The sequence below is a fragment of the Bactrocera tryoni genome, unplaced genomic scaffold (assembly GCF_016617805.1).
Source record: "Bactrocera tryoni isolate S06 unplaced genomic scaffold, CSIRO_BtryS06_freeze2 scaffold_206, whole genome shotgun sequence".
NCBI lineage: Eukaryota > Metazoa > Arthropoda > Insecta > Diptera > Tephritidae > Bactrocera > Bactrocera tryoni.
This window is the reverse complement of record NW_024395929.1, coordinates 42,483-60,696: the sequence shown is the minus strand read 5'-3', so window position 1 is coordinate 60,696 and position 18,214 is coordinate 42,483. Positions and strand designations below refer to the sequence as shown.

General features: G+C 37.7%; 2 protein-coding genes across 2 annotated transcripts; one reads left to right on the top strand and one right to left on the bottom strand.

The window, feature by feature from the left end:
- The first annotated feature begins 543 nt into the window (after positions 1-543).
- On the top strand, positions 544-1,240 carry LOC120780169. The gene is made up of 3 exons (XM_040112447.1): positions 544-632; positions 692-1,046; positions 1,237-1,240. The coding sequence occupies exons 1-3, from the start codon at positions 572-574 to the stop codon at positions 1,238-1,240; spliced, it is 420 nt and encodes a 139-aa protein (XP_039968381.1). The 5' UTR covers positions 544-571.
- A 6,645-nt stretch (positions 1,241-7,885) lies between these two features.
- Positions 7,886-16,281, bottom strand: LOC120780168. The gene is made up of 2 exons (XM_040112446.1): positions 15,674-16,281; positions 7,886-7,922 (listed from the first exon to the last, which is right to left on the bottom strand). The coding sequence occupies exons 1-2, from the start codon at positions 16,279-16,281 to the stop codon at positions 7,886-7,888; spliced, it is 645 nt and encodes a 214-aa protein (XP_039968380.1).
- Between the last annotated feature and the right edge of the window lie 1,933 nt (positions 16,282-18,214).

Genomic DNA, 18,214 nt, shown 5'->3' with positions numbered 1-18,214 from the left:
ATTTGGTCTATTGCGCTATTGTAATACAACAGTTGTAAAAGTTTTGTTTTTGTTTCGCAAGTAAAATTTTAATATCACAATACAACTCTGAAAGATATGTTTGCCTTGCTATTTGTGGATGCTATTCGATCAGCTGTTTCTATTTACATTCTGATTTTGTTAATTTGTCTGCAGGCTATTAGTTAAAATATTTAAAAACAAAAATGGAATCACCCCGAGATAATGACGTAAGTATTCTTGAATTAGAAGAAATATATGTAAACATGTATTACTAAATAACGTTTTTTAATTTTAGGTCAAAGCCAAGCGTATCCGTTGCAACCCAACCCGTAGATGGGCGGCAGCAGAAGAGAAGTCTCTAATTGAGTTTCTGTTGGAAAATCGGCAACTTGAGGTTTGTTTTTATTTCTTGAAATATTAAATTTAATAATTTGGAAACATATATTTAACAGAAGCCGTCCGCTCAAGATTACTATAAGCAGTTCTGCATGGCAAAAAATCTAACTATGGAGTGGAAGCTTGTGCGTTCTAAAGTGCGGAACATGAGAGTGAGCTACAACAAAGCGAAGCCATGTCTTCGACATGGGAAGGCTCGACGGGAGCAGGTAGCATGAGTGGCGAAACTATTAAAAGTGGGTATTTTAGATGTTTCAGTTGCCAATTTATTTGAATAACCTATATTTTATTTAAGTTACTCTACTAAAAATGTGCACTTTTTTTTACGAGCTCGAAGACATTTTTGGGAGCAGAGTTAATGAATGTGCCGCAATCGAAGATACGATGACCGCTGAGTATTTGGATTTTGAAGGTGCTGTAGAAACTCAGATAGCAGTACCGATTGAAGAACCGGAGAGCTCCCAAGGCCCAGATTGTGTGTTACATTTAAATGGTAACGAAAGTTCTGCCGAAATTAGTTGTACGCCAAGTACGAGCCGTAAGGGCATATACAGCAGAACGGGGGTTTCGGAAATAATGAAATTCCAAGCCGAAGTCATTAGTTTCAAGAAAGAAAAACTAGAAGCAGAATTGGCAGCAAGAGACAGGGAGTTAGTTATAAGGGAAAGAGAATTGGTGTTAAAAGAAAAGAATTTTGATTTGAAAGAAAGGAATTCTAAAAGCGAAAAAAAGCGAAGAAAAGCTGAAAGTTCTTGAGCTCGAAATGAAAGAGCGATTAGCTATGGAAGAGCTTAAGCTTAAATATAAACAATTATTTTAACGTAACTTAAATGATTTAAGGTAATATAGTGGCGAGCACAAATGAGTATATGTATAGTGATTTTTCTTACAATATTCGCAATGCTTTTCATGACAAATTTTTTAAACGAATTAGTTTAAAAAGCATATAAATCGAAATTTCAATCATTTTACAACATTTATAAAAATCCAACAAACTCCCATATGAACTTTTAAGAAATTTTTGAGTAAGTTACAAATCCGTCAGCAAAGAATGATCTAAAATCAACGGAAATTTTAAGGCACTTGAAACTTGGCATAATAATCTAAAATAAAATTTGTGGTGTTCGTCATATCTAAAACAACAAAATTTAATGTAATAATTTTTTATAAAAGTATAGCTCTTTCTATTATATAAACCATACAAATAAAAGTTTCAAGCTTTTTACGAAATTCACAAATATTTAATTGTGTAATTTATATTATAGAATGAGCTATACTTTTATTAAAAAAAATATTGAAAATGAATTAGTAAACGTAAGTTCCAAACAGTATTACATTGAATTTTGGTGTTTTAGATATGACGAACACTTACATATATACGATTTTATAAAATATATAAATGCTGCAATTTATAAAATAAATATTTGTTTACTTTTCTATAAAAGCTAAAAAACAAAAAACAAACAATCCGACCAAAGTACGTATGTGCATATCTATATATATATATATATATATATATATCTAACCAAACAATTTAAATGAAATAAAATTTGTCTGATTTAGTGAAATTAATCGTTTATTTTTTGTAACATTTGAAAGCATGGCGTCATACCGAATTCTGTACAGGTAAAGTGGAGGGTAATACTAGTAGGTAAAGTTAACTTTTTTATTTCAATGAATATTTATATAAGTAAAAACGTTAAACAATAGGATGGTTTTGAATAAAGTTCAGTAGACTTTGTCTAAGGTTTGTTGATGGTAATAAATTCACACTGGGTTCCACGCTGCTTTCATGATATTCGGTTTTGGATAGTGTGCAATCTGAACTTGAGTTCTTTTAGACTTGAAAATTTTTCTTTCAAGGCCCCAAACAATTTTCAATACGTACGCGGTATTTGGAAAAGTATTTATTGAAATTTTCTCTTTCTTCTCTGCTATATTCTGTACTATTTTTCCGAAACGGGGTTACTAAAAATGGCTTTAATGGATATGCACTATCTCCAGCTATCCATTGCGAGGTTGACAAAAATCTATTGGGATGTTTTGAGAGCAAACATCCCGAGAACATTTTCGCATCATGAACACTTCCCGGGTAACCAAGTGTAAGTTGTCTTATGCGTAGCCGATGATCACAAATAACTTGAATTTTTACAGAATATTGGCGCTTACGGAAAAAAAATATTTCGTGATTCCTCACAGGTGCTTCGGCCAACTTAATTTCAGACCCATCAATGTATCCAACACACCCAGGCATTTCCTTTTCTGTTCCTGCAATAAGCTTTAATCGCTCCCTTTCATCGGGCCAGTATAAAAACCTTTGTTTCAAGTTAATAATAGCATTAAAAACTCGCCTGGTTACAATCTGAATGCCATCTCCTATATCAAACAAGGATGCCACTTTACGAACCGAAAGACCTTCACCTGATGATCCTAATCGAAAAAGGACGATCTTAAGTTGTGTATCGATCGAAAGTTGTGCTGCGTTATAATCATTTCGAAACACATCATCATCTTTTATTAAGTTTAGAAGGTAAGCAAATTCTGTTTGGTATAAGCGCATCATTTGGCAAAATCTGTTTTCGTCAAAATGCTTTAATACATTCCGCTCCCAATGGTTCGACTTAGGAACTCCTAAGTGAGCACTTCAATAATATAAGCATATTCACTCTAAATTGTTCATCCACTTCTTCCTGCTCATCGTCATCACCTAAAAGAATTACATTTGCAAAAAATTTTTGGAGGAAATAATGGACAACTTACTTAATTCCAACATGAGTATGTCTTGTAAGTATTTTTCGCAAATTGCAGCTATTAATTTGCTCTTTCCACTTCTTCTAGGCATTTTAATTTTTATAAATTTTTTCTGTTTTGTTTGAATCAGCTGATTAATTGCAGAAATAGCGCATGCAATAGTGCATTAAATAGTACAGGACGCTCACAAGATTCGTTTTACAACTATCATAATTTAATAGGCAATAGACCAAATACCACAAATAGTACGACTTGTGAACTCCCTAAATGACACACACCTCATGATTAATAAAATTCAATCGAAAGAGTTAAAAATTTCAAGTACCTTGGTTGTCAGATCAATGAAAGTTGGGATTGTTCAAAAGAAATAAAATCGAATTTGCGCCAACAACTTTTCTCAAATACAAAAACATATATTATACGTTTGGTCAGTGCTTCTCTATGCGATGGAAACGTGGACTCTAAAAAACACAGATATAAACAAGCTAGAGTCCTTCGAAGTATGGCTTCTTAGAAGAATTCTAAAAATCCCATTGACAGATAGAGTTACAAAGTTACAAAAGAAGTTTTGAGAAGAGTGAACCGCAATAGAGAGTTTTAAAGACTATAAAACAAAGAAAAACAGCCTGCCTAGGACATATTATGAGCCACTCTAAGTATGAGCTCCTACAAATAATTATCCAAGGAAAAATTTAAGGAAAACGGGGTATTGGCCGTAAACAACTTTCGTGGCTTCAAAAGATTCGACAATGGACAGGAATCCAGAACGTTGGCAACCTTATACATAGATGTGGCGAGAGATAGAGAGAAATATGCTGCGATAATTAAAAATCTGTAATTTTTTTTTTTATTTTTTTTTAATATACAATCGATATATTTAACATGAAAACATTACATTATTATATTATTATTAAGCTTATTAATATTATACATATGTATTATTATTGGCAAATAAAGAAGAAGAATAGCAGGGTTCTGTTTTTTCCGCTATTAAACCTGTTTGGGTCTTTTTTGCTGAACTCCAAATTTTTTTTTTGTTTTTTATATTTTGGTTACTGCGCCGTTGGAATCTTTCCCGTTTTTAAACAGTGTAAGTGCTTATATTTTTCACCGCACTTTAATCACTCTGCTTGATTTTATTTTATTTTTTTTTTATATTTCTCAGTGCCTTACTTTGCGGCTCGAAAGAGCAATGTTTAAGCAGTAGTTCACTTCACTTAACCTTTTGAACACTTACCACCATTTTTAGTTTGTTTTTAAATAAAACTCCCCTTTTCGGTTGGTAATAAGGATATTTGAATTCAAAAATTTAGGTTTTTATTTATGTTGTGCAAATCCGCGTATATAAATGTAAATGTAACAACGTGTATAATAAACTGTGAAAATTGTTAGCGTAATAGCGTAACACCGACAGCGGGTGGCGGCGGTCGAGAAAGCGACTGTTGTGACGTGCATGTTCAAATGCAGACGAATAAGCACTGAACTGTTGAGATGCTGACTTTTTTGTGGAGTGGTACCCAGTGTGGTGTGTGATTGTGTGTGTTGATGTGAGGTGCTCTCGCGTGCGGGTGGTGTTGATGTGTGGGTCCTGTGGTATGTGGGTTCTGTGTGTATGGTGAATTGGAGTGTTGAGGTAGTAGCATTAGGCTTATCTCATTTAGCCAAATTTAAATTAAAATATCAAAAAAATTATAAGTCAGCGGCAACTTGTATGTATATGTATGTATGTATCATAAACCATAGTCGTTATAAGTTTTGTTTAAGAAATACCGTAATAATGATTATTCGTTCAGTTTTACGATTATCTCCGGTAGTGATTAATTTTATTATTTTTATAATAAATCATAAATAAACATTATTTTTAGCAAAAAACACGTATCACAAATAGTCGTTATTATAACAAAAAATCATTTTTTTGTTTTTGCCAAAATAAAAAAATAAAATTAATTTTTCGTTCAAAAATGAACGGATGCGTTTGTAGTAAAGGGCTCCATTTAGTCGGAGTACAGCAATACATTTAGTATTTCTATTATACTACATATTAAGAATATTAAACGATATATGTATGTAAGATAATAAATATGTAATACTCACGGTTATAAGAACACATGCAGTACACTAATCAAATATACATACTATGTAGATAGCTACATTCAAATATATTAAAAAAATGTTTTTTTTACGCGGACAAAGCATCGGTAGCCTGTCAGTGTGAAACTTTAATCCGAACTAAACCTCCTACCGTCCTGTACACCGTCACTCCCGGTACCACCGTCAAGTGTTACGTCGGGAGGGTGGTTAAGTGATAGTCATACGTACGTGGTGGTCAAAATGCATTCAATTATAAGTTGCATTTACTTGGCCGCACCTCTGTTGGTCTGATAATAACCCGCCTCGTACATTGTTTGTCGCCAACCCTTCCCGTCACGTTTATGTTGGTGTGTTTGATTCGTAGTTGTTCGTCACATTTAAAAGCTCTCTCCTCTGCCACTGTTCGCTGGCACTTTGAGATTTCATAACTCTAGCTGCAACTTCGCAAGCAGCTTTCCACTTCTCTACTGATTCGACCATTTGGTTTACAAAGTTATTGGGAGTTGGGTCTATACCGAACGCATTTTTTAATGTTGCCTCTCATGGTTATATTTCGGGCAATAGAAGAATGTGTGTTCCACATTTTCGACAGTCGCACCTCCGCATAATCACATACATATATCGTTATTTTCGTGCCCGAATCGTTTCAGATATGCCCAGAAGCAGCCATGTTTTGTGAGGATTTGAGTTTCCATGACAGCCGGTTCTATGCACCGGAATTTATCCGACCACTGTCTGTTTTTTCGGCGATCTAACCCCGTTTGGATCGGTAAGTGTTAATATTTGTTTGTCGTCATTAGAGCAATGCCTTGCAGCAAAGTTGCTCCATATCCTCCTGACTCGTGCTGGCATTCAGTCCAGCCCGGGCCCGGAGGAATTTGGGTTAAAAGGATCCATCAAACTTCACCTCGGTCAGGTGTAATACATGCAATGGATGGAGGTATCTTAAGATCTGCTTAAGACCCTTTGGGAGCGGACCACGAGTTACGTGGCCCCATGTTGCCGACGCAATATTGCGACACTAGCCTCCACGGCTGTGCAATCTGCACACAGTTCGCGCACTGCGACGTCACTCACCCCGAGTGGCTAACAGAGGACCTCCATGGTCCCCAGGAGCTCAAACAGGCAACATAGCTCCCACTCTGCCCAGAATAGGCTCAGACATATTCAATATATAACATGCATGCAATGAGTCTCCGCATGACAGTGCCCCCCCCCCCTTGCATGCCCTGCCAACCCCACTCATCTAACACCCCTTTCCCATAGGTCCGACCCCGTCGAAACAGCACGTTTCCTGGGCCTCCCGCTAGATGACGTCGACGACAACCTGGATAGCCGTTGCCATCCTATCGGGGATTGATATACCGTTAAAAAAACAACAAGATTTGAGTTAGGTGGAAATTTGTTTAACCGTGCGATCTATTTAGCCATATTTCAACGTTGTGGCAGTGGTTTATGGTCTCTTAAAAATAATTCCCAAGTATTTAATTGCTGATTGTGTAGTCTTGCTTACACCATTACTGTTGAACATGGTAACTTCACGGACTTTTCTGCCAGCAACAAATACCGCTTCGGTCTTGCTCTCTGCTAGGTTCAGTCAGTTTCAGTTAGTTTCGAGCCAATCGCTTATTAACGCTATTCTATTGTTGGTTATTGTAACTATATCGTGTGTGGGTTTTGCTACAATAGCGATATAGCCTCCGAACCCAATGATGTGAAAGTTTTTGGGTACTTTTAGTCGCAGTACTCCATCATACATGATGTTCCAGAGTAGCGGTCCAAGTACAGATCTCTGGGGTAATCCACGAATGATTTTATATTTTTTAGATCTTTTGTTTATGTTGTAGCTCAAAGTTATTTTCATAGAAGCTTTTTTGTGCACGCAATATATATACTATGCCAGGATGCCGAGTTAAAGGCATTCTTTGCATCCAAGATTATAATCCTACAGTTTCTCTATTGTGCCTCTTTTGCATCTTTTCCCCACTTATAGCCCCCTCAGCAAGGGTGTTTACTATGTTTACCGCTGCGGTTGTGGATATTGCCTTCCTGAATCCGAATTGGCATCGTTGATTACTTTATTTAGCTGTTGGTATATGATCCACTCCAGAACTAATCCTGTGGAGTCTAGCATGCAGAGAGGCCAGAAGTGGAACGGGTCAGTCATTGGATTATTAGGTTTTGGCAGTAATATCAAATATTGCCTTCTTCATATGGTGGAAAACCGGCCTTTTTGAATGGACACGTATATTTATTATACATTGTATATGTTTCTAACAATCGCTGTTTTTAGCGCTATATTCGGAATTCCATTTGCTCCCGGGGCTTTATATGGTTTTAACCGATTGCATGCTTTTCGGGCTTCTTCATTCGAAACAGCCGGTATAACCTGGGTTTGTGATACTCTCACGATCTCGTGATGGAGTGGGGTCGGATAGGGAAGGGTCCTGTTTTCCCATTACCGTTTTATATGCGAGTCCCCAAGCGTTGTTTTCGACATCGCCGCACAGTTTAACGAAACAATCCTGCTTACTTTTTTAATAAACTGTTTTAGTAATTTTCGTTTGCCTGAAAGTGCTTTTGGAGAGTGGTGTATTCAGATGTACCACGTGACCTTTGGTACAAGCGCCTTGCTTGCTAGAATTCTTTAGGTAATCTTGCGATTGTCTCGTTCCACCAATACACTGGTGAATGGTATTTGTGTCGAGATAGCTTGGACATTGAAGCGTCGCATGGAGACTTGATACAGCTCACAAAAGAGGAAGCAGCTTTGTTAGCCGACGACGAATTGTCGGGAAGAGTGGTTGGTCTGAAGGCTTCTTCAAAATTGCATAGTGTTCGCTAAAGGTGTAATGATCACTAATCTCGCAGTGCGAACTAAACTAGAATGTTCAAAAGTTAAGTATATTACCGATTGTCGAACTGTTGAATTTTCCAATCATCATAGCACTTGGGAAAATCCTCCGTCCTGATGGCCACTAGAGCTTTCTTCAATTCAGCTTTTTCATCTTCAATTGAGACAAAACGGTATCCTCGTAGTGCTCATGTGAATTTGCTGAATAGACAGAAGTTACACGAAGGTAAATCAGGCGAATGTGGCGTTTGTAGTACGATATTAATTGAAAATGTGGCGAAATGATAACAAATAACCAATGCAGTATGAGATGGTTCATTATCGCACTTCTTTGCTCAATAAATTCGGACATAGTAAAAATCACTTTTAGAGCATCACATAACGACGCGTTTCTCAAATACTAATGAATATTTTGACGTGAAATTTATCATTGATGTCACTAACAGTTTTACCAACTCACAGAAAGAATTTACAGACTCGAAAAATACGCGAAGTATAAATTAAAAGTTCACCTTTCAATTTGTTAAAGGTATTTTCGTTTCTTTTTTCGCTCCGTGGCGCCAATTGGATATTCCAAGCGAAGCCAGGTCCTTCTCCACCTGGTCCTTCCAACGGAGTGGAGGTCTTCCTCTTCCTCTGCTTCCCCGGTGGTTACTGCGTCGAATACTTTCAGAGCTGGAGTGTTTTCGGGCAGCAGGACCTAACCAGCGTAGCCGCTGTCTTTTAATTCACTGAACTATGTCAATGACGTCGTATATCTCGAACAGCTCATCGTTCCATCGAATGCGATATTCGCCGAAACTCGTAACGTCGACTCATCGGTTTCTGTCAGGCTGACATTGTTGTTGGTGTTAATACTGGTTCCTAAATAGACGAAATTGTCAACAACTTCAAAGTTATGACTGTCAACAGTGACGTGAGCCAAGTCGCGAGTGCGACGACTGTTTCTTTGATGACAGGAGATATTTCGTCTTGCACTCGTTCACTGCCAGACCCATTTTCTGTGCTTCCTTGTCCAGTCTGGAGAAAGCTGAACTAACGGCGCGGTTGTTGAGGCCGATGATATCAATATCAATAAATGCCATCCCACAGTTCCCTTATACCGAGTTGTTGACGAATGCTCTCAGAGAGCAGGAGTGCAAGCCGATAACTCTATTCTCCATCATTTACTCCACTCCTAACAGCGCGCATCGAGTCTCCGGAGTAGTGTATGAAATCGGGAGAAAACCATCAGTTTTTAGCAAATGAGAACCTGATTTGCTTTTTATCCAAATGGAAGCACAATTCCGAAACGCTGGAATTTCAATCGTGGCCGCAGTCAAACACCAGCACGCGACAACAAACAACGTTCTCGCAGTCGTTCACAAAGCCAAGTTAGCAAGTTTCCGAATTAATATTATCATCATCGATTCGGCGCTGATGCCAAGAAGTGTTCACAACCGTGCGCATTCAAGAAGGAGGGAAACTAAAGACCGCTTCGACTCCGACGGTCAGCGAAGCGGGCAGTCAAAAATCACGCCGTCCCTTTACCACCGATCGTAAGACTCATCTTAAACTTTTAGTCGACACAGGAGCAGATTGTTCAATTCTACTTAAATCATCAATTAAAGAAAAACTCAAAACATCGAATTATTCGCCGCCAACGGATCAATCATCAGCACATATGGTAACAAACTAATTTCAATCGACTTAGGACTACGAAGAGAATTCACATTCAGTTTCATAATGGCTGACGTCACAAAACCAATTTGGGTGCAGATTTTCTCGACAAATTTGGTCTTCTGGTTTATGTCAAAGGCAACCATCTCATTGACACAGTAACCAAACTCGAAACAAAATGCGTTTTTAATTTCATCATTTATGAGCCCGTATTTTCAATCAACAGCGACAACGTATGTATGTAAAAAGCTGCTAACTGAATTTAAAGATCTCACGACACCGACTTGTTATGACAAGACAAAAGCAACGAAAACAGCTGTTCGTCATCAAATCATCACCAACGGACAACCAGTTCATTCACCCGCTCGTCGTTTAAATCAAGGGAAACTCGACAACGCTAAGAAAGAATTTGAGTTCATGATAAAGATGGGAATTTGAATGGGCTAGTTCATTAAAAATGGTTCCAAAAAAGGATGGACTTTGGCGACCGTGTGGAGATTATCGCCATTTACACGCTCAAACAGTTCGTGATCGCTACCCAGTCAAACACACGCATAACAAACGGGAAGGAAATTTTTTTTCTGTTCTTGAGTTGGAGAAAGCTTATTGCAACATTCCAATCGTCGACGAAGATCGAAAGAAGACAGCCATAATCACTAGGGTGGGTCGATTCCGGACTTTTTTCGATTCGGGATTTCTAATAGTGCGGAAAAGTTGCCTTAGTATTTCCTGATTCCAATGCAACTTTTTGTTTTGAGATCGGATTGCATCTTCAACCCCAACTCCGGCCGTGAAATTTCGGAAATTCGCCTAAAGTCGTGAAATTGTCTACCTAGCGCCTGAAATACGCATCTCATGGCAAAATGTATAAAACAAAAGTTATTTGTCACGTCATTTGCTACCGAAATGGTATAAGTGATCATGGCCGTAGGACGAACCGTTCCCGAGATACGAGCGAAAATGCGGCGCGCCACAGCGCAAGGTGAAAACCGGCTTGCGGCCACACTTCTTGACGTTGATTTCACCGAGTGCTATCACTCACATTCATTCACTTACGCCAAAGGACACGTTCGGATAGGTCTCCACATAAATATTTTTTCATCGAGTTCCTTCACTCTTGTCGTTTATTTCGCTGAGTGTTATCACTTATATTCTCTCAACAGAACACAGAACTCAAAATGTCTTTATCTAAATTTAAATTTAGACAGAAATGTCCTGTGGTTGGCATATATCCGTACAATCTCTTTGAGTCCCAGTTACCTACTTGCTTAAGGAACATCCTGTCTTTTGTGTTATCAGTTTGAAAGATTTCGTATAGGGCGACTCCGAGGCGACAACTATGAACCTAGGAGTAAAGAGGTTACAGAAATAGTTGCAAAAAACGTTGAAAATACTTTCAAACAGTCATCTTTTTTTTTTTTTTTTTGCAATATCTTTTTATTTGTTGAATCTGCTGTTTGTTTTAAAAGCGTAACAATAAGTTTTCAAATCTTAAATCTGTTTAAAAACTAGACAAGCTCAAGCAAGTGTTTGAGCTGTTTTGGTGATACGTTGCTCCTTAGTACGCAGGCATATCTCTTCTTTTAAGGCGTGTTTGATCGCAGGAATGTACCAAAGCATTAGCCAAAGGGTTTGGGTGATCTCGGAGTTTAGATATATATTTAATTCTGCTGTCTTCTACTTCTTTCTTTACCATAGAAATACCAAGGTCTTTATGGATATTTTCATTACGCATGTACCATGGTGAACACGTGATTGTTCTAAGCATTTTTGATTGGAACCTTTGTATTATATGAATATTAGTTGCACAGGTCGTACCCCATAGTTGAATGCCATACATCCAAATCGGCTTTATGGCCGCATTATATAAAAGCACGTTGTTGTCTAGGCTAAGTTTGGAGTTTTTATTTAAAAGCCAATTTAAATTTGCAGCTCTTATCTTCATGCAAGTTATTTTACTAGATATGTGTTTTCTCCACATAAGTCTTCGATCTAGGTGAATACCAAGATAAGTTACGTCGTTCGCTTGGGGTACTAGAATATTGTTCATTTTTACTGCCGGACACATTTTAGGTCTTAGTGAAAACGTAACATGCCTGCATTTTTGTTCATTCACATTTATACGCCAGTTGGCTAGCCATTCTTCGACACACCTTAAGTGTTCGGCTAATATTCTTGATGCTATTATGTGGCATTTGTTACGGCTCACTAAAGCTGTGCCATCCGCAAAAGTTGAGGTCAATATTTTATTAGCTGTAGGAAGATCTGCAGTATATATGATGTATAGAGTTGGGCCTAAAACACTGCCCTGGGGTACACCAGCCCTTATCTGTCGTTCGTCAGATATGAAATCTTTCACTTTTACCATAAATTTTCTATTTTTTAAATAAGACTCCAATGTTTTATACAATTCTAAAGGTAGAATGTTTTAATCTCATAAAAAAGGCCTTCATGCCACACCTTATCAAACGCCTGAGCCACGTCTAGAAATAAAGCTGAACAGTACCCTCTTTGCTCAAATGCTTTTCTTATTTCGTTAGTAATTCTATTTACTTGCTCTATCGTGCTATGTTTTTCACGAAACCCGAATTGGTGCGTTGGTATTATATTATTTTCGTGGAGGAAAGGAGACATCTTTGATAGTAACACTTTTTCAAATATTTTAGAAAGACAGGGTAGAAGACTGATTGGTCTGCATGAAGACGGCTGTGTTAAGTCTTTCCCAGGTTTATCTATCAAGATAATCTGCGACTTTTTCCATGAAATAGGATAGTATCCGATATTAAGAATTGCACTGAAGAGCGAAGAGAGCACTTCTACAGCAATATTTGGTAACTCAATTAGCATTTTTGGGGTAATATTATCATGCCCTGGTGACTTTTTTATACTCTCGCAACAATGTTGCTGACGAGAGTATTATAGTTTTGTTCACATAACGGTTGTTTGTAAGTCCTAAAACTAAAAGAGTCAGATATAGGGTTATATATACCAAAGTGATCAGGGCGACGAGTAGAGTCGAAATCCGGATGTCTGTCTGTCCGTCCGTCCGTCTGTCCGTCCGTCCGTGCAAGCTGTAACTTGAGTAAAAATTGAGATATCATGATGAAACTTGGTACACGTATTCCTTGGCTCCATAAGAAGGTTAAGTTCGAAGATGGGCAAAATCGGCCCACTGCCACGCCCACAAAATGGCGGAAACCGAAAACCTATAAAGTGTCATAACTAAGCCATAAATAAAGATATTAAAGTGAAATTTGGCACAAAGGATCGCATTAGGGAGAAGCATATTTGGACGTAATTTTTTTGGAAAAGTGGGCGTGGCCCCGCCCCCTACTAAGTTTTTTGTACATATCTCGGAAACTACTATAGCTATGTCAACCAAAGTCTACAGAGTCGTTTTCTTTAGGCATTTCCATATACAGTTCAAAAATGGAAGAAATCGGATAATAACCACGCCCACCTCCCATACAAAGGTTATGTTCAAAATCACTAAAAGTGCGTTAACCGACTAATAAAAAACGTCAGAAACACTAAATTTTACGGAAGAAGTGGCAGAAAGAAGCTTCACCCAGGCTTTTTTTAAAAATTGAAAATGGGCGTGGCGCCGCCCACTTATGGACCAAGAACCATATCTCAGGAGCTACTAGACCGATTTCAATGAAATTCGGTATATAAAATTTTCTTAACACCCTGATGACATGTACGGAATATGGGTGAAATCGGTTCACAACCACGCCTTCTTCCAATATAAAGCTATTTTGAATTCCATCTGATGCCATCTCTGTATAATACGAGTATAAACATTAGGAACCAATGATGATAGCGGAATAAAACTTTACAAAAATACGGTATTTGAAAAATATGTAAATGACGTATTATGAAATCTCGATTATCACTTTACCATGCGAGAGTATAAAATGTTCGGTGACACCCGAACTTAGCCCTTCCTTACTTGTTTTGGTTTAAGTTCTTTTATTATTCTAATAATTTCAGTAGGTGAAGTCTTTAAAGACTCGAGTGGCTCGTTAACTGTGTTGGGTAAGCTGGACAACTCGAAGTTGTTCTTTGGGCAATTTGGTTGAAATACCTTTTCTAGGTGATTTGCAAAACAATTAGCCTTTTCCTCGTCACTCGAGCCCAATTTCCATGTGTCGTATAGGCATATTGGAGACAATTGGTGGCTTCATGGACTTTTAGGCTTTCCAAAGGGAATTTTGCTTGCTTGAATTTGGACACAGCTTCTTTATAAACATTTCAGTGTTGAATTCTTCTTCACGTTTAATTGTTTGTTTCTTAATTTACGTACAGCATTTTAATTGAAGCTGAGGGGTAGGGGAGCAATTTATCTGCCATACACGCCTTGCACGCCTTTTTTCGTTTACAAGCTTTTCTATTTCTCTGTTAGTAATTTTTCTGGCACTAAGCGGCTTATAGTTTTTGTTTGGTGTTGCTAAGACAGCTGCTTTAGTTATTATATCATTGAGTTCTTCTATGCTTTCGTCGATATCTCTACCTGTATTTATTTTGTACTCAACATTAATGTGGCTACTCACGTATTTTTTATATTTTAGCCAATTCGTTTTATAAGAAGTCAAACCTACTTTTGGATTAACGAATATGGGTTGTTTACATAACTTTATTAGTACAGGAGAGTGATCAGAAGATAGATCAGTACTTGTATCAGCTGTTATAAGCGATTTATCTATATTTTTAATTACAGCAAAATCAATTAAATCTGGTATTTTTTTTACGATCACTAGGCCAATATGTCGGCTTACCAGGAGATATTATGTCAAGGTTATTGTGCCTATTTATAATAGTGTGATACAGCTGTCGTCCTTTCGGATTAATTAGCCGTGAGCCCCAATATGTGTGCTTTGCATTGTAATCTCCACCTGCTATAAATCTATGGCCTAGTGTTCCAAAAAAGTCTTTGAATTGGATGTCTGTAATTTCAAACCGAGGTGGGCAGTATATGGCCGTCAGATTTAAGTCCCCGCAGCGATTTTTAATAGTTATTGTTGTAGCTTGTAATTGCGCGGTGGCATAAGATTCTGATGTGTGGTGATTTAACCGTTTTCTAACCAACACTGCTGTTCCTCCATGTGCCTTTCCATCTGGGTGGTTTGTAACATAGAGTCTAAATCCCGGAGAAAGAAATTGTTTTTGTTCGTAAGATGAGTTTCTGACAATAGCATTACATCGATACGTTTTTCATCCAGAAATCTAATGAGTTCCAATTTATGTTTGTTAACACCGTTAGCATTCCATAAACAAATGTTCAATACACTCATTTTTTACTTAAAAAAGTTTGCAACATTTGGTTTTGTGATTTGATTACCTCTTTAATCATATTTTGCATTGAAGCCATAAATTGTGTCATACATTGGGTGAGGTTTAAAATCATAGTTTCAACGCTTCCATTTGGTTGGTTTTGGGGCAATTGCATTTGTGTAGTATTGCCTTTCACCACGTTTGCATAACTCCCTTGTGTAGCATTGTCCTTAAGATTTACTGGTTTTGAAATTTGGACGGGGATTTTAATATTTTCATTAGATGGAATATTCATCATTTGGTTACGACGTGCTTGGATGCCCTGTGACAACTTCGATTTTAATTCTTTGTATACAGGGCAACCCCTGTAGTTAGCAGTGTGATTTCCTCCACAATTGCTGCATTTTTTATTTAAATCCTCTTTTTTAAGAGTACATTTTGAAGTTGGATGTAGATCACCACATACATACTACACATACACTTCGTAGAGTGCAATATGCTTTCGTGTGTCCATACTCTTGGCAGTTTGTACATTGTACTGGACCATTTCTCTTGTGTGGTTCCTCAACGGTGATTCTGCGATGGAGAAGATATTTTAAATTGTAAATCGGGTGTATTTCATTTTTCTTTAATTTGTTGGAATCTGGCATCCATTCTATTTTGAACATTGGTTGTGGGACTTTGTTCTTGTTAAAAATATTTACTACTGATTTAATGCTAAAACCACCTTCTTCTAGTGCTTCTCTAACATCGTTAGAGTCTACCGAAAATTCTATACCTTTTATGACAACAACTAGGCCTTTTGAGCTCTTCAGTTGGTAAGAGTAGTAATTCTTGTTATCATTTGATAGGAATTTCACAATTTCTATGAAACTTTTTTCAGTGTATGTTTGAATTTTTGTTTCATCTATGTTACCTTTTTTCAAAGGCACAATGTGGAAATTGTTTGAGTCTATTATATTGCTCATTTTTGAAACAAGCGCATTTGAGCTACGCTCACGCAAATAGATTGGAGGGGGTTTGGCATTCACGACCGTGGTGGTACCCTTTGCTTCGTCGTTAGGCCCTTTGCTTAATAAGGCAAATCTGTTGCCATTAAGAATTTCTGGCTTTTTGGTGTTTGGCGTGTTTGCTTGAAATTTTTTGGTATTGACCGCTGTTTTAATAGGACTCAATTTCCTTTTTACATTAATGTAGCGATCAATACCAGTCTGAACTGATGGCCCTTTTTTGCTTGGTACATTATCACCTTGCATTTTATTTTCCTTCGCTGTCCGGGTGCTTGCTGGCTGCATAGTGGCTGCTGTCAGTGAATTTGTTGTTGCCCGATTGTTGTTTACTGCTGCTTCTGCTGACTGCGCTTGCTTAGTCTTTCTTTCATCTGATCGATGCGATGACTCATCATCGCCGTTACATTTGTTTTTGCCAGGAGTTGCTTTTGTTGGCTCGACAAAACTGAATTAGGCATTTAAGGAATGCCTACGGTTTTGCGGTTGAGGCTGCGAAGCACTCATAATTGTTTGTTTTTTTGTTTTGTTTTTTGTTTTTATATATTTGTTTTGTGCACTATTTGTTAATTTTTATTATTAAAAGTTTGTGTGCACTGTTTTTTATTTGTTTGTTTGTTTTTATTTATTATTTTTGTTTGCTTACTTTTTGCAAAAATTAGAATCACTGAGCGAATTCAAAAACACGTCCGTACGCTTTGAACACAATCGTCGAAGACATCAAAAGTCATCTATTCCGATAGTTTCACACACCAGAGTTGTACAAATGCTCACCACATACCATAAGAATTTTCTGACTCTTAAACAAATGTTTTTAAGGAACCCAATAGGTTTGAGCTCTAAAAGAGACGACTTTGTCTCTTCTGCCGGAAAATTATTTTACATCGCTGCTTGTAAATGCATTTATTTTTCTTCTTGCACTTGTCCAAAGGAAAGGAAAGTTCCTATCAATGAACAACCATTTCTCTTGGACCAGAGAACCAGAAGAATTGGTCGCATTGAAAGTGTTGATCTACCTGAAATAAAAAAGATTGGAAAGAAAAATGAACGTAAAGAAAAGCTATCAAAACGTCATTCAACATCAACACTTACCAGAAACGTATCAGCTAGAACGCGTGACCATTCAGATCAGCCAGACTCTCAAACAGACGACAACAATGTAGGTGCGTCGCACATGGATTCTTCCAAAAACGATTCTGATGATGAATTTTCACTTCCATCCTCTTAAACCAAACAAAACACACTAGTATTAGAACACACTGCTTTAGCTGCCCAAAGATTTGGAATAAGTGATAGAGCAGCGGCCTTGAATATTTCATCTGCTTTTCTGGATGCCAAGAAAGCAGGTTTGATAACAGAGGATCAGGCTAGCTTTGTCACTGACAAATGCAAGATTAGTCGGGCAAAAAAAAGTGTTGGAGTTAAGCTCCAAAACACCGTAAGTATTGACTCTGCATATGGGCTGTATTTTGACGGCCGCAAAGGCAATACACTTACACAAGTCAGCGAAGGTGAAAAGTACTACCGCGACACTGTCAAAGAGGAACATATTTCTCTTATAGCGGTACCTGGTTGTCATTACTTTGGCCACGTCACCTCTCCTTCCGGGTCAGCTGAGGATGAGACGCAAGTTATATGGCAACATTTACAAGACAATTCAGTTGATGTGGATATCTAGAAGTGGTCGGTGCTGATGGCACCAACACGAACACAGGTTGGAAAAGTGGAATCATTCGGAAACTAGAAGAAAGAATAGCTAGGCCATTACAGTGGGTTGTTTGTCTTCTACATTTCAACGAACTTCCATTTCGTTCTCTTTTCGAACACTTAGATGGTGTCTCAAAGAGTACATTCTCTGGCGACATAGCTAAACTGTTCCCTGATTGTGAGAAGTTGCCTGTTGTCAAATTTGAAAGTTTTCCATACTGCCAATTACTTTCTGAGGTTATTAATCCGACCAGCTTATCTCTATAAAATATCAGAAGCTGTTATTTCCGGTCAATGTTCCTCAGATTTAGCGTCGATGCATCCAGGTAACATGTGCAAATCTCGCTGGCTCACCTGTGCAAATAGAATTCTGAGATTATACATTTCTACTGACAAACCAACAAAGGAAATAAAGATTTTGGTCAAGTACATACTTACAGTTTACTCACCTTTGTGGTTCTCAATAAGATTCAAC

Coding starts and splice junctions, on each gene's coding strand:
- LOC120780169 (XM_040112447.1), top strand. CDS start 572: ATGTCTTCGACATGGGAAGGCTCGACGGGAGCAGGTAGCATGAGTGGC. Junction 633..691: donor GAGTGGCGAAACTATTAAAA/GTGGGTATTTTA, acceptor ATTTTATTTAAG/TTACTCTACTAAAAATGTGC.
- LOC120780168 (XM_040112446.1), bottom strand. CDS start 16,281: ATGCAAGGTGATAATGTACCAAGCAAAAAAGGGCCATCAGTTCAGACT. Junction 7,923..15,673: donor ATGTTCAAAATAGAATGGAT/GCCAGATTCCAA, acceptor ACCATTCACCAG/TGTATTGGTGGAACGAGACA.